Source organism: Eretmochelys imbricata, chromosome 17 (assembly GCF_965152235.1).
Source record: "Eretmochelys imbricata isolate rEreImb1 chromosome 17, rEreImb1.hap1, whole genome shotgun sequence".
Taxonomy (NCBI): Eukaryota; Metazoa; Chordata; order Testudines; family Cheloniidae; genus Eretmochelys; species Eretmochelys imbricata.
The window spans coordinates 4,501,365-4,517,451 of record NC_135588.1 but is presented as its reverse complement, the minus strand read 5'-3'; the positions used below and the strand labels follow the sequence as shown (position 1 = coordinate 4,517,451).

Sequence of the window (16,087 nt, the reverse complement as noted above, 5' to 3'; positions counted from 1 at the left end):
TCCTTCCCCCTCTCACTTGTCAGCATAGCACAATGAGGTTAAGAACTCCATAAATATCATGCACAGATAGCCAGTAATTTTCTGAGCCATGGCTCTGGCTGACACCAGAGTGTTGATGAGGTGCCGAGAGCTGGCTAGCTGGAGGCATCACATATGGAGTGTGTCTGCTGGGGGCACGTCTCCTGAATGCCACAGAGTGGTGTAATAATTGCAGGCCACCCACCCTTGGGTCTGCTAAGACAGGGATTGAATGGGGAGTGGTCTGAGCACAGGACTGGAAGCCAGGAGTTTTGATTGCAGTTCTGAGACCAACTCTCCAGGGCCTTCGGCAAGTCACCTAAGTCCCAATGCAGCAAACACTTAAGCGTGACATTAAAGTTAAACACGTGCTTAAATCCAGCTGACTCAGTGAGATAAGCACATGCTTAAGTGCATTGCTGAAGCTGCCTTAAGTTCTCTGCCTGCTCCCAACTTGTCAAACAGGGATCTATAGTTCCCTCCCACACCAGGGGACTGTAGAAATTCACTGCTGTTTGCAAAAGGCTACAGTAGCTCTTAGCTCCATGATATCACAGCCTCTGAGCCACCTTCTACGACTGGCTCGAGCATGGCACATACTAGGCACAACCCCAGCACTGCCAACTGCAGGAGCCTGCTTGCCACAGCACCACTCTCACTGCAGTACTAATAAAGCAGGGAAGAAGGACTTGTTTTCTGGGCATTAGATTTTTCTCTAATTCCTTTGCTTTTTGAGGCAGGGGAGGAATATCGCAAAATGGGTTGGTAGCCCAAGGCACGTCATCGGGGCAGAGGAATCGTATAATACAGAACACCAGCTCTTACATAGCACTTTTCATCAGTAGATCTCAAAGCGCTTTTACAAAGGTCAGTGTCATCGTCCCCATTTTACAGACAGGGAAACTGAGGCAGAGAACAGTGATGTGATTTGCCCGAGATCACTCAGCAGCAGCACTGGGAATAGAACCCAGAGCTCTCGAGTCCCCCTCCAGTGCTCTTTGCTGTGTCACTATCTGTTCTGCCACTTTGCTGTCCAAGGTTGCCCAAGCCATTACTTTTCGCTGGCGAGCAACACGAAAAGAAACCGAAGAGACAGAATTTGGGGGGGAAGGGGGGAGAGGGGAGGAGATAAGGCTATTTTACTGTATGTCTAAGAAGAAAGGTTCCATCAGTTTTCATTAGACAGAGAAGCACTTTGGTTGGAGCTGTGGTTTCAGCTACAGAGAAAGCTCTGAAGGTTATCGTCACCTGGCATGCTGGGCACATATAACACTTATTACTGGACATTTTAATGTTCTTTTCTGTCTAGTGATCATGGCTTTTATTATTTTTATATAAAGACTTTTTAAAAAGGCAGTTAAACCAAGATGGGAAAAGATAATGCACGGGAAAGAGAGAGAGTAAAGCCAGAGACTGATTTCAGTTCAGCTCCAGCACCCGGCTCTCTGTAGAGCACAAAGCATGCCTTGACTTACGTTACAAACCTGGACCTGAGTCAGGGGAACAGAACATGTGGATGGCCCACTAGCTTGAGAATTACCTCCCTGGAGATCACTAGAGGCTCATCACTCAGCACGGCCTTCCTTTTGTGAACCCAGAATTATCCACACAAGGCGTCCACGGACACTGAGCTAGAGCTAAATGTGAGCTTGCCAATTACACCCGCACAGAAACAACTTTTCCATTTAAAATCTAGGTACACAGAGTTACGCAGCTGCCAAACGACTGCAAGAAGGGTTTTCTTGGGCCAAGTTAGTTCTGCAATTTGTCACACTGGCGCATCTTCACCTATCGGACACAGTTCCATGTTTCAAGATTTCATCTACACTTTTTGGGGTTAGTTTTCGCAGTTTAAGAGGCCCTATTCTGATCTATGCAACCAAAGCAACCTCTGGAAGAGCTATCTGTAGAGACTTTGCACCCCAAATGCCTCACTCGGAGCCAAACAGATTCTAGAGATGGCTGGGGCAAAGATCCCCCAAGAACTAGATGCAGTTTGATGCTTCTGAAACTGCCATACAACTAAGGGGATATCTACACTGCAAAGAGAGGTGTGACTGGAGCATGAATAGACACAGCTGAGCTAGCTTCAATCCAGCTAGCACAAATAACCATAGCAGCCAAGGGGTGGCAGGGTTGGCTGTACATGCCCACTTGGGACCCTGGGTATGTATTTGAGTGACTATCCTACCCTGCTGCAGCTTCACTGTTATTTACTGGAATTAGCTAGATCATAGCTTAGCTTGGGTATGTCTACACATTCTGCAATCACACCTCTGACTGCAGTGTAGACACCCCGGAGTGCTAAGCAGATGACAAGAAGGGAAGCATTGGCTGGGCTTTAGAGTTCAAATGGGACTGGGTTAGTGTGTGGGTTTCATAGGTGTAGACGCTTAGATACCATAGTGAAAGGCACTTGATAGACAGAGAGTCAGATCTGAAGCCAATGGAAAGATTCCCATAAACTTCAGTGGGCTCTGGGTGAGGCCCATGGTTGGGGGATGCCAGACATTAAATAATCGTGGAAGCAGTCTAGGACTCTGCAACACAAAGCCCCAAGGTGGAAATTACAGTGCTTTTGCTCTGGAACCAGTAGGACAAATATCACTGCAGCTATGTGATAGGTTTTCTCTACCACTATGTAAGGGCCAGCACTGTGCAAAGTGGTAGTCTTATTTACACTGCCTACGGAAAACCAGCGGAAGGGCAGGGAACAGAACCCACGTCACCGGACTCCCAGTCCGGTGCCCTACCCACCAGACCATGCTAGGTGTCCCCTATGGCCAATGACTCACCAGAAAGGAAGCATTAAGAGATCCACCACCACTACTCCTCCCGTCTCCCTCAGAAGCTAGACCTCTTGCCTCAGTGTGCCTCTGTCAGGCTAACCTGACCATGAGCTTAGTATCGCAAGTCCACCCACACTCCCTCCCCCTCTCTCGGAGGCACAGCACATGAGGTTCTGACACCAGGCATTTATTTCTTACACAGATTTATGTTGGGGAAAGGCACCGCTCTCCCTTGTAGCTCTTTACCTCTCTTTGTTCACTGCAGATTTTGCACAGCCACAGAGGGCGTTTCTGGGTCCCAAGACTTTCAATTCCACATTTGGTGCAGACTTTCTGAAAATAAGAAGAGAGAAAGAGAAGGACACAAAACAAAGTCAATAGCTCCAACTCCTCACAATGCCACTCTGAAGGCAAGTTTCCCCCCAGAATTTAGGTTCTGCAAAAACAATTATTTTGATGCTCCTTTCATTTACACCAGCGTAACTAGTGATCCCAGGGGAGTCACTCCTGATCTACACTGGAATCAGTGAGAGGAGAATCCGACCCACTGCCTCCAGTTGTGTTACTCCTGATTTAAACATTTAAACAAAACCTGAGACCCTCAGAAATATTTCCCAAGTTGGGTATTTTTTTACCATGATCCCCAAATGAAGTAATCATTTCCCTACAAACTCTAAGACCCAAACATAGCAGCACTGAAACTGACAAGAAACACAAATGAAATGATCTCATCCATTTTCACTGCAATATAAAAGTTAAACAGGGAAAAACTGTTAGAGTTTTAAAATTCTTTCAATTTGAGTAAGTCAGGTAAAAGAACCCCACCCTCCCTATGTGATTTTTTAACCTGACAGTCTCCCTTTCAAAAAGTGGCTGGGCAGTTATTGATTCTCTGCTGATTTGGAAATGGAGTAGACCATACAAACAGGTGTATTTCCTGGAGACAACACCTGAATAGCATTTTATGGAATCTGTTTCTGCACAAGGAAACTTCCATGTCTCCACTGGCATAACAAGTCATTTAGAGCTTGAATCATCTAATATACTCTAACAAAGCTGATGCATCTCAATCTTGGTCTACAGTTTGAATGAGGAATGGGACGGAGCCTTTGAGCCTCTTTGGCCATCACAGCAAAAGCCACTCACCCAAGGGCCTAGGAGAGCAAAATCTTGTTTACAGCAATGCAAATTAAAGCCCCCAGTTGGGATTTTACATATTCCTCTGCTCTGCCTCAAGCCCTGGTCTGCGGCTTGGTTTTCCTTCCCATCTGTTGTCCATATAGGCGTAAGCTCTTTGGGGCAAGCACTCTATGTGTCTGCACAGCACCTGACACAATGGGACCCTGATCTCGGCTGGGGCCTCTAAGCACCAGCTACTGTAATAGAGATAATAAACCCACTCTATTAGTTACACAAAACAACCCCAACTGGTTCTTCCTTCCCGAGTTGGGATTTCAAGCAGAACATGCAGAGCCACAGCTATCTGCCATAGGTGCGAGCCACTGACGGGGAGAGCAGACAGCTTGGCCAGGGATGGGGAAATGGAATCTTTTACCTTGGGGTCTGTCATAAATATAAAGGGAAGGGTAAACACCTTTAAAATCCCTCCTGGCCAGAGGAAAAACCCTTTTACCTGTAAAGGGTTAAGAAGCTAGGATAACCTCGCTGGCACCTGACCAAAATGACCAATGAGGAGACAAAATACTTTCAAAGCTGGAAGGGAGGGAGAAACAAAGGTTCTCTCCATCTGTGTGATGCTTTTGCCAGGAACAGAAAAGGAATGGAGTCTTAGAACTTAGTGAGTAATCTAGCTAGATATGCGTTCGATTCTGTTTTGTTTAAATGGGTGATAAAATAGCTGTGCTGATTGGAATGTAGATTCCTGTTTTTGTGTCTTTTTGTAACTTAAGGTTTTGCCTAGAGGGACTCTCTATGTTTTGAATCTGATGACCCTGTAAGGTATTTACCATCCTGATTTTACAGAGGTGATTCTTTTACTTTTTTTCTTCAATTAAAATTCTTCTTTTAAGAACCTGATTGGTTTTTCATTGTTCTTAAGATCCAAGGGTTTGGGTCTGTGTTCACCTATGCAAATTGGTGAGGATTTTTATCAAGCCTTCCCCAGGAAAGGGGGTGTAGGTTTCGGGAGGATTTTGGGGGGAAAGACGTTTCCAAGCGGGCTCCTTCCCGGTTATATATCTGTTAGACGCTTGGTGGTGGCAGCAATAAAGTCCAAAGGCAAAAGGTAGAACAGTTTGTACCTTGGGGAAGTTTTAACCTAAGCTGGTAAAAATAAGCTTAGGGGGTTTTCATGCAGGTTCCCACATCTGTACCCTAGAGTCCAGAGTGGGGAAGGAACCTTGACAGGGTCTAAATTGGCAATGAGCCGATAATGTAACTTACCCTTATTCCAGCCACAAGTGGGGCTTGAACATGACCCTCTGTCACTGGAGCTAAGGGGCCCAACTCCACGATTGATACCAATATAATCCAAGAGGCTGACAAAGAGCCCTGCAGTGCATCAGGTGATGGAAACATTGCTGACGGTCCTATCTCACCCTTGGCCCAGGACTCCGATCTCGCTCCCAGCTAGTTTGGGACAGGGCATCTCCCGACTCTTCAGGTGGATGAAAACAGCATGGCCATGTCCCCCTCTTCTCTGAGCCCCCTTCCGTTCACTATATAGCTCATAATACAGGCTGGAGGCAGCTCTGCCGGCATCGCTCCAGCAGCATCAACCAACCAGCATGCAAATGCAGCCCCTTGTGGGCAGAGTCAGCTGAGGACAAACGGGCCCGAGAGACCAAACTCCACTCCACGGTTCCAGAACAAGGTATCGGAGCCGCCCACAATGGAGGGAACAAACAACTGTGCCCTGTACGCTGTGCTCTGCATGGCCGGCCGGCCAGCCAGCCGACATGGAGGCAGCTGCGGGGGGGTGGTGGGGGGAGATTAACTGGAGAAAGCACTAAACAATTCCACAGAGATACTGTTCTTTGTTTCTCCCCAATTCTCATCCCTCCCCTCTGCTGTGAAATAACTAGTAACTGGCTGTCCCCACTTGGAATGGGGCTGTCAGGACTCAATGCCTTGCCACACAAACTGACAGGGACAGTAGATTTAAGCAGCAAAGGGTGCAGTCATTACCCATTGCCCATTTCACTGCACCCCAACCTCCTCCTCTCTCTGAAGACTGACTCAGAAACTCAGCCTTTAATACACTGGCAAATTTAAAATGCCACATGGCATAATGCATTCAAATGCTCCCCCTAGTGGAGATTTGCAGAACTTTTATTCAATTTTAACTCCATATTTTAACACACTGGGAGTTTGGGGTTTTTGTTTTTGTGTTTTGTTTTTCTCAGACTTGCTGGAAAACTGGAATCTTAACCCAAAAACCTCACTGTCAGGTTCTGAAGAAGCCTCAAATAAATAGGTATGTGGATTTGCAGACACTTAAAAATAAACCCTGTCATTCATTAGCTGAAATGCCAGACTCTTTCTTCTTCACCTATTACAGGTTTATATTTATGATATGTTTACGATAGTCATTATTGACACATCCTTAGTACGTGGAATATCAGACTGGGTCTCATTGCTGTTATTGCTGCATGTAGACTATGCATTTAAATGTTATGCTGATTTCACACTTGTTGTGTTGTATTTATTTCTGAAATAATAAAAACTCTTTAATATTGAAAAGAAACAAATTCTAAACCAGAAGGTAGGACCGAGAAAACCCACAGGATTCAAAGGGCTGGCAGCCTCTATATTTTGCAGCAGCAACTCACTTAAGATGTATTCATTGCTCTGTTTCGTATACATTATGTTGCATTCATTACCAAAATTCCTGTTATTGGTCTACATGTGGAGGGTGTTGGGATTCCAGTGAGATGGCAGCATTAGCAAGAAATTTATGAACTTCAGAAATCCATAATCTCCTGACAAGTCACTGCTTATTGCACAAAACATGGAACAAGTGACAGAGCTCTCCTTAGGGGAGGGAGCATGAAGTTATGTTACATCTTTCTACCTGCTGAGGCTTAAGAGTCTGCAGTACATTATGCCTGGTCACTACCCACCCCTACCATGCTGCTGAAAGTGAAGTAAAAGAAACCAACCATAAGCCCTCAAACAAGTGGCATCGAGTGCTCTCAAAGCCTCAGGAGTCCTCACAGCAAGAGGTTCCTATCACCATACAGTTGCTGTAAAATTCACTAGAGTTCTTCCCTGAATTCCCAGCTGACCTTTTCTGATTGGTGTCCAGTGAATTCCTGACTAAAGGGGAATTGTCTGGAAAAAACAAATAACTTTGCCCTTGGACAGGCCTACCATGCAAGGATCTCAAGGTGCTTTAGGGTTCCCAACACACCCATGTGCCCTGCAGTGAAGGTAAAGTTATTATCCCTGTTTCACAGAGGGGGTAGCTGAGGGACAGTTCATGCAACCCTCTGCCCCATCCTCAGCACGTGGGACTCACTGGAAGGTGGACCAGAAAATGCCCCAGTAAATAGACGTTTCCCTGCAGTTCTAAGCTAGCTGGTTGTGGATGTGCTGAAAGCAGGATTTTCCAGGGGAAGAGGGTGGGGAGCCCGGCATGTCCTGTTATTCTCCTCACTTGAAATGAAGGAAATAAATAGCAGTCTCCCGTCCACTGGCCCTTATCTCCCTATGAGCAACAGAGAGTTGCAGGATTTGTGCCCAAGCTACCCGAGTGACCTTTGCCTTCTGCTCCACCAAGGACAGTTGCTCAGATGACCCAGTTTGCCCCATCTCTGTGCCCAGGATCTATGTGACCAGGCCTTCTCAGTTCAAGGACCACCTCCACCATGCAGGTGCCTCCTTTGTTACATCTTCTAGGGGGATTATCTTCTTCCTTCCGCCTGTGTTCCGAGTTGAGGATCTCTCTGAAATAATCTGGGCCTTGTGGTTCACATATTGGCACACACTCACCCCAGCACTGCTGCGAACAGTTGGGAAATCAATCTACATACACCTTCTGAATTCCAGTTTGATTTTATTAACTCTCTGTATCCTTCCTTGTGTCTTAGAACTTCACTGAGTTCTCATTGTGCTAAGGAGGCAGAGCAGTGGCACCTGGGTTGGGTGGGTGGACTATTGACATTCGGCCTAGATCTAACAGTGCAATACAATGGGTATGTTAAAGACGATGGCCAAAATAAGAAAAGGAGTTCTGTCCAGTTGGGCTGGTAACTAAGCAACAGCTTGCCTAGCAGGGGACTTTGTCGGGTGCACTTTTGGAGGAGAAGGCATGTGCGGGAGGGGGATTGAATCCCAAAGGATACTTAGGAGTGGTGAGGAAACTGAGGCAGGGAAGGGCATGCGGTATAACTTGGCATAGCCTGCGTGCAGTCTAAAGAAAAGAGTAACTGTTCTGGAAGCCTTTGCAAAGCCTGTGTGTCCTGTGCTTCAATTATCACATGTTCCTGGAGAGAGGAACAGTAACCCAAGGCACCCACAAGGCTGGACCTCTGCAGCACCATCTGCTTAAGCTATTGGGATGTCTTAGGGGGTCTGCACTGGTCCTGGGGCCTCGGGCAGCTGGACTATGAGGTCCCACTTCCATGAAGGGGTAACAGAGAGTCTGTGCCCAGGGGTGCGCCAGTGGGACCAGAGAGACAGTGCTGGAACCTGCCCAGGCCAAAGGAAGACCGAGAGGACCGCTGGATGGGTTGCATGCTGTGGGCTCCATGTGGCCACCTCCCCTGTAGTGGTGGGACTGGGGTCCATGGAGCAGCTCCAGCTGCCACACAGGCCTCACTTTAGCCACTGCTACCTAGAGAGGATATTGCCAATATGGGTGGCTCCCTTCAGCCTGCTTACAAGGCTGAGCTGGGCCCTGAATAGACAGCTGCTCCAAGCCAGGTGCCTATGCTCATGCTTCCCTGTGCATGTCACTGAGGCAGAACTATGGAAAAGGGAGATTTCTCCCAGGGCAAGATGGGTTTCAAGTGTATGAAAAAAGCAACATCCCAGCAGAGGCTCTCAGACAATGTGGTGGTTGCCTTGGAGATCGTCATCTCCGCAGCTCTCCAGCTTAACCCCTTGGTTGCTGGAGTCCGGACAAGCAGTGGTCTCCCATCCAAGTATTGCACTGCAGCAAAAACCCTGCAAACTGAAGCCCACCATCTATTTCAACAGCACGGATGTCACTGGGACAGCAACATGCTGTAAGCTTGCAGCAAAGATTTAACCGTGTACCAGCCAGGGGGATGGCTCAGGGGACTACATATTAGCCCTGAAATAGCTGTAGTTCCAAAATGGATGGATCTGAAGTAGAGAAACTGAGCACCTTGCAGTTACAGGGCGGACGTTCGGATGAGACCTCGATAATGAGGCGCATGGAGTTTGCTGTGAGAGTTCCCCATTGAGCATAATTGCTGCCCCCTCCCCCCACTGTTTACCTAACTGATGTCTTCCACCCCAGATGTAGCTGCAGTTCATTGGGGTTCTAGACACAGGGCTTGTAAAGCTCTTTTGGGATCTTGAGGGAAATGAGAGATATTAAGGACTGGGCAGGGACCAGATACTTTGGGTTTTTATGACAAAGCACCCCACAGTTAAACGCTATTCAGTCAGCTACCACCCTCACCCCTGCAAGATGAACCCGAGCTGGATTAGCCTCCTGGGTATTTATTGGAAAACAAGATGCCAGGAAGCTCACCTTTTTGCAATCCTGACAGAAGACTGATGTGGTCCCCAGCAGACCCAGCAGCTCACCACAGAGTAAGCACTGAGACAGCCCATTCCCCATCACGTTCTTCCTCATGTTTTCCAGCCGCTCCACCAAGCGCCTGTAGGGGAGCAGAGATTAGAGGAGATGACTGTGGAATTACTGCAGTGAGGCAGACTCTGTAGGGAGGAGCATGGGCTAGTGGTTAGATCTGGACACCTGGGTTCTGTTCCTGGCCCCCCACCCCTCTTTGTGAGGCTTTGAGCAAATCATTTAATCCTCGTGACTCGGTTTACCCACCTGCAAAATAGGAATAACAACACCCAGCTAACATAATATAATCAAACCGGGGACAGCCATGTTATATCCCTGGCTTGGCCCGTGAGTGCAGAGCAGAGAAGTTATGCTCACAGTGTATGCAGGGGATGTTTCAGCATTCTAACGAAGGGTGGCTAATAGGGTAGCTTCATACGGGTTGTATGGCCTTCAGCTTGCAGCACGGAGCAAAGGTTTCGCGCCTTTGGGACCCAGATGGGCTTTAAATGCGTATGTCAGAAAGCAGGGCTCCTACAGGAAAACAACCCAGCCCAAAATGAAGGGCACAGAGGAAGCTGGGTAATCCCCACTGGCAACAGCTCAGGTTCTAGGACATTACCATGGGCTGCCAGTGCAGGGTGCAAGCTATGGAGACACCACCCTATGCCTGGCTGTGAGGTGGGAAGCCCAAACTCTGAGGCCACAGGACCCCAAGCGGGATGGGGAACACCAGCAAGCCTTTGCATTAATAAATAGGCTGCTTTCCATGCAAAAAGAGCAAAAGTCTGCTTGTGAGGGTTCCACAGCAGCTGGAGTGGGAATGCAGGGGCTGTCAACTTGACCACAGAACATGGATGGCGTACAGAGCTAGGATTATGGCGCTAGCTCACCAGCACTGCTTCTATTTATACATGGAGCAAAACAATAATAATGCAGTTTATCAAAGGCAGAAACCAGCAGCAGCTGTGCATGTGGGTGCACTAAGGGAGAAAAGGCAAGGCCATTTTTTACCCACCTACGTTCTCATTAGGACCAGAGCCTCATAAAGCAAGCCAGGCACCGATGGGAAAGCAAGGTCTGTTTGGAAGGGGTGCACACCTTATAGTGAGGAGGTTGGGCCAGACAGCAGAGCCATAAGGAGCCATCGCTGCTGATTTTGTAACCCGTGGCCTCCACATAACAGAACTTTAAAGAGTTAGTAGAAGAACTTCAGCGAGGACTTTAACAAGCAAGGGGCTGGTGCTTAGAGGGACCTAGGGCTTTCCACCCTTAGCTCACCAGCCAAGTGGGAGCGGTTACCATCTGATGCTTGCACAGTAGCTTTCACATATGATGGGGCTTACACCACACTCTCACAAAACACCACCGTGGCTAGCACTAAATAGCACCCTCCCCAAGGTCCGGGCATGTCAGTTTCCAGGGAAAGGTTCTGGCAAGTCGGGGGAATTTTGCACAAACTGTGCCTAATCCAGGGGTCTTCCTTTCTCCTCACCCTTTAACAACAAGCCCCCAGTGGCTTCCTGCTGGGCGACTCGCCTGCTTTGATACAGTCAGGTGCAGGGTTAACACTGTCCCGTCTGCCAGGCCAGTCCTTCAGCTTAGCCAAAAGTCAAATGAAACATGGCGCGGCGAAGATACCGACAGACGAGGATGGTGCCAGTGAATTAATGACTCCGGCTAACAAACCGTTCCCAAGGAGTCAGCCAGCCAGAACACTCCACACTCACTGCTCTGAGCAAACAACCCCAGAGAATTCCTGGGCAGCCAGAGACGGTCACCCGGGAGTTCTGACTGCAGCCCCAACAGCAGCTGTGCAGCTCAGTCTGGTTCCTAAGGCCTTGGCCAGAGCCATACGTGTGGCTAACGTAGCCAGGCCAAGCTCACCCCCCAGCTACACGAGGTGTTGCCTCAGTGGCTGTAGTCAGAGCAAACCCCTGGTCTAGACAATACCCAAGTATGGGAGTGAGAAGAGAGCCCCTGTCCTGCCTTTCGCCCAGCCCGAAGCAGAGCTAGACAGACTGGGTGAGGGAGCCACTGACGGAACTGATGCTCAGCCTGTGTGGTGATTGGACCACAGCAGGACCGGAGAGCCACCCTCCTAGGATGGATCCTATGCCCTCCTCCAGGGAGAAATAAACAGCAAGTCATTAGCTGGGAGGGGCGACCGTACCCGATTCGCTGCTGCTCAACAAGGTCCAGCTTCTCTGCCCTGCGGATGACCTCCAGGATGACCTCCAGCTCCTTCGGGTTCAGCACCTGCGTTTTCCTCTGCTTGTCAGTCTGGTTTGTGTGCACCGACCAGCCAGTTTGGAGCCTGCAGGGTGGGCAGTGTCACACTGAAGGCTGGAACAGCACAGAAAGCCTCTGCCATGCCCAGGTGCTGAGAGTCTGGGAGCCTAGAAAATCACAACCATCGACTTGCCTGCAGAGATGCTGGGTCCCAAGCAGGAATCTATTGACACGACTGTTTCACATCCTGCACTTCACCTTTCCCGTAGGGCTGAGAACCGATCTCCTGCCACTAACCTAACTCCTCCCGCCCTTGGATTCCCCTTCTTTTGAGCAGGTCTAGTTTTCATTTTACACCTGAGTGTCATTACCCCAGGTGGGGTGTCAACAGGAGAAGGAAGCATTGTCTAGTGGTTAAAGCAGGGGTCTGGGCCTAAACTTTCCAAGATGGACCAGTGATGTTAAATACCTCCATTTTCCACTGCCCCTAAGACACCTTAGAGCAGTGGTTCTCCACCAGGGGTATGCGTAACCTTAGGGGTACACAGAGGTCTCCCGGGGGGCACATCAACTCATCTAGATATTTGCCTAGTTTTACAACAGGCTACAGAAAAAGCACTAGCGAAGTCAGTACAAACTAAAATTTCATACAGACAATGATTGTTTACACTGCTCTATATACAGGTTGAACCTCTCTAGTCTGGCACCCTTGGGACCTGACTGGTGTCAAACCAGAGAATTTGCCGACCCACAGGAGGTCAATGCAGAGTGCCAGCAGGTCTCCAGAGGCACGGGAAGAAGGAGTGGGGGATGCTGTAGCAGGGAGTGCCGGATTAGAGAGGTTCAACCTGTATTATGCACTGAAATGTAAGTACAATATTTATATTCTAATTGATTTATTTTATAACTATAGGGTAAAAATCAGAAAGTCAGCAATTGTTCAGTAATAGTGTGCTGTGACACTTTTGTATTTTTATGTCTGATTTTGTAAGCAAGTGGTTTTTACGTGAGGTGAAACTTGGGGGTACGCAAGACAAATCAGGCTCCTGAAAAGGGTACAGTAGTCTGGAAAGGTTAAGAGCCACTGTCTTAGAGGATCCTGATTTCCAGAAGCGCTGAGTGCCCCTGCCACACACACACACTGACAGGCTCCTTTAAGGCATCTCATGCTGGGCATCCAACATTATTAGGTACTTTTGGAACCACAGGCCTGGGAGTTCATCCCCAGCTCAGCCACTGACCTGCGGGGTGACCTGGGGGATGTCACTGTCCCTCCTCTCTGTCAAATGATTTAATTCTCCTACCCCTCACAGGCTTACAGGCCTAACTCACTAGCATCTCAGTAAAGGGTTCTGAGACCACTAAATGACGTTAGATATGCTCGAGCAGCACAGAGTACCATGATAACATGCGGCTCAGTGCCAGATAGCCGACCCTAAGGGGAGCTCCACAGCAGAGACTGCAGGAGGCTCTGTCCTGCCCATACAACGCTTACAGCCACAGTCCTGTCCAGCTGGGCACTGTTATATTTTTAAGCCATTTGAAGCTGACCCCCAGGAGGTTCAGCTGGGAGCAAGACTGGGGGCAACAGGGCGCAGGCTGTTGCCAAAGGAAAGCAGCTAGAACAAATACAATTCAAGCCACTGACTTATCCCAGTCCCCTCCCCACCAGCAATCTGACTTGGGGGACAAAACAAGATCAAATGACATGTGCCTCCAAACAAAAGAGCAGGCACCAGCTGGGGGAGGCCATGAATTATAGATGGGGTGCTGCTAGGACTGGCTTTTGCATCCACCAACTTTGCTTATTAAATATAGGGTCGGTGGTGGGAACTCAAAGGAGGGTGGGGGTTGCAAGCTATTGCGCAGGAAGGAAACTCCAGACAGCATCCAAGCACAGGGCTGCGCCTCAAGAGGCATCCGAGCAGCGATTCCTGTGGCTGCCCTCAGGGAAGCCAAATGACATAGTTGGCCTCCACAAGGCAGCTGCATTGACACTATAACACCTGGAGCAGGGCAGCACTAGGGGTCCTGGCAGATTTCACAAGCTAAGCAAGGTCAGGTCATTACATGGATGGGAGACTGGCTGGGGCAGGTAGGTACTGCTCTCAGTGGGGCGGGCAAGCCACTAGCTGGTCCACATTTGGCCCAAGGAGGGGGGGGTGGGCTGCACTGCAGTGACACACTGATCACTGCACAGCTTGTGTATCAGTTTCAGATTTTAGAGCACGTTCAATCCCTTTAGGCAAGGAGGAGTGATAGCAGCGATGCAGGATGTTATTACGCACCTGCCCTCCTCAGCACAGGAGCAAAGCCACCAACTCCGAGGAAGCTCAGGTCTCACAGGGAGCAGGAGAGACCTCTCCCCTCCTACTCCTGCCCAAGCCGGGTCTGAAAAGCAGCCACAGCTGTGGGTGTGGAGAGACCCAGCTCTCCCCTAGTCTCTAGATCAGGCAAAGAGACAGGGCATGACCCTATCATGAGCAGGGCAGGCTGGGAACCCTCTCCATGGTCTGGAATGAGAGCTAGGGCTTGGGCTACCCACAAACCAGAAAGAAAGTAACTAACTGGGTTTTGATCCGCCCCATTACCTACTTGGCTGCAAGTGTGTCTGTGGGCAGCAGCTGTTCAGAATGGAAGTGTCCTATGTCCACTGAATGGCTCTGGTTTTCATGTGCTAATCCCACACTCAGACTTGCATGGGGAGAACATAAAACGGTTCCAGTTTGTGTGTGGACCAGCCCTGGGCAGGGTGGAAGTCAGTCTGGTGAAGGAAAACCCTCACAGGGCTGGCAAGGGAAGCCAGTTTGGAGGGATGGATTGTGGGGGGGGAGGAGGGGGGTTTCCACTGGTTTCCTCTCGCATGGCCAATAATAAACTGGGTTTTGGCCTATCTATGCGGGTACTTATATGCACCGTAGCATCTGAGTGCCGGATAGCCTTTAACGTATGTATCCTTACAACACCCCTCTCGCTTGCCTCAGAATACACAGGAAGCTTGAGGGAGAGCCAGGAATTGAACCCAGGGCTCCCAAGCCCCAGACCACTGCTCTAACCACTGGAAAATCCTTCCTCCCCAATTACAGGCTTTGTCTTTGCAGTTTGGATGCTCTGAGATCCAGGGGCCTTGCCTCACAGGCAACTAGCACCACCCCTTCTGCCCGAGACTCACAGCCTGAGAATCAGCCTGGGGGCAAGAGTAAACCCTGTAAGAGATCACGCTCTGTGGCCACTGCTGTTAACAGAGAGAGGGGGAAGAGCAGGAAGCACTCACTTGGCTCTCAGCGCCAGCTGCCGGTCATTGGGACACACCCACTGATCACTGCCGTTGCCAAAGATAGTATCAGCCATGGCAGGAAACTGGAGAGAAGGCCGGAGGAATCACACCTGTAAGAAAAGGAAACAGCACCAAACAACTAAGTCAGTCATTAACCAACGCCTGCCTAGAGTGAGCACAGCCCAGGGCTCTGCTCAGAACCCAGCTCCATGTGCTGCTCTCAGCAGCAGACGACAGAACATGGGAGCAGAGCTTCAGCGTTCAGATCCAAGGGCAGAGCTTGGCTCGTGGTCTGAACACATCAGGGCACTAACCAAGGGCAGCGCTCATGTACCTTTGCACAGCAAGACTCAAAATCTCAGGAGAAACTCACTCCTCAGAGCAGCGCACTGGAGAGCTGGGACCTGACGCTGGGAATGGGCAGGCCCAGGAGGCTAGTGCTCTGCCCTGCCATGCAGGAGACATGCGTTCTGTTTTTGTGCCTGGACTCTTATTGCCCAAGGCCAGCAAAGGGCTGGTGACAGATTCTGCACGACTGAGTAAGTTGCATTTTGATGGTCCTAAAAGCATGAAGCCAGGAAAACCATCTACGCCAAAACTTTCTTGCCACACTGATCTGTGCTGCAAGAATCGTGGCCTCTTTGTCCTTCCACAAAATGAACGTTGGCTGCCGCTCAAAACACCAGAATGTGATCGCTTTAGACACAACCCCTGTACATGCCAGACCATCTCTGTGTACCCATTACAGCCTTCCAATGGAATAGCCAGCGATGAACTGCGGATCATTCCATAATCAGTGATCACTGTTTAATTCCAGACCAATGCATCCACACAGAGACAATACTAGTTAACTCTAGTCTCTATCTGCTGCTCCAGGGGAGGAAATTATTTGTCTTCAACAGCTGCTATAGGCCTGTAGATGTTCTGGGCAAAAAAACAATTGAGGCTTTAAGCTGATCTACATAAGGAAATGTATTTAATCAAGATGGCAGGTTGGCTAACAGGTGAACATGCTGCACTGAACAGCTTTCTCCAGGTGTAATT

At 49.2% G+C, this 16,087-nt stretch overlaps 1 protein-coding gene across 1 annotated transcript in view; it reads right to left on the bottom strand.

Annotated features, from left to right (window-relative positions):
* RPH3AL (rabphilin 3A like (without C2 domains)) overlaps window positions 1-15,117 on the bottom strand; it is a 61,192-nt gene extending 46,075 nt beyond the window's left edge. Inside the window, exons 1-4 of the mRNA XM_077836866.1 lie at window positions 15,041-15,117; window positions 11,708-11,851; window positions 9,493-9,622; window positions 3,054-3,140 (exon numbers count right to left, since the gene is read on the bottom strand). Coding sequence (XP_077692992.1) covers window positions 3,054-3,140; window positions 9,493-9,622; window positions 11,708-11,851; window positions 15,041-15,117 — 438 coding nt within the window. The remainder of the gene's footprint in view (window positions 1-3,053; window positions 3,141-9,492; window positions 9,623-11,707; window positions 11,852-15,040) is intronic.
* Window positions 15,118-16,087: the final 970 nt, after the last annotated feature.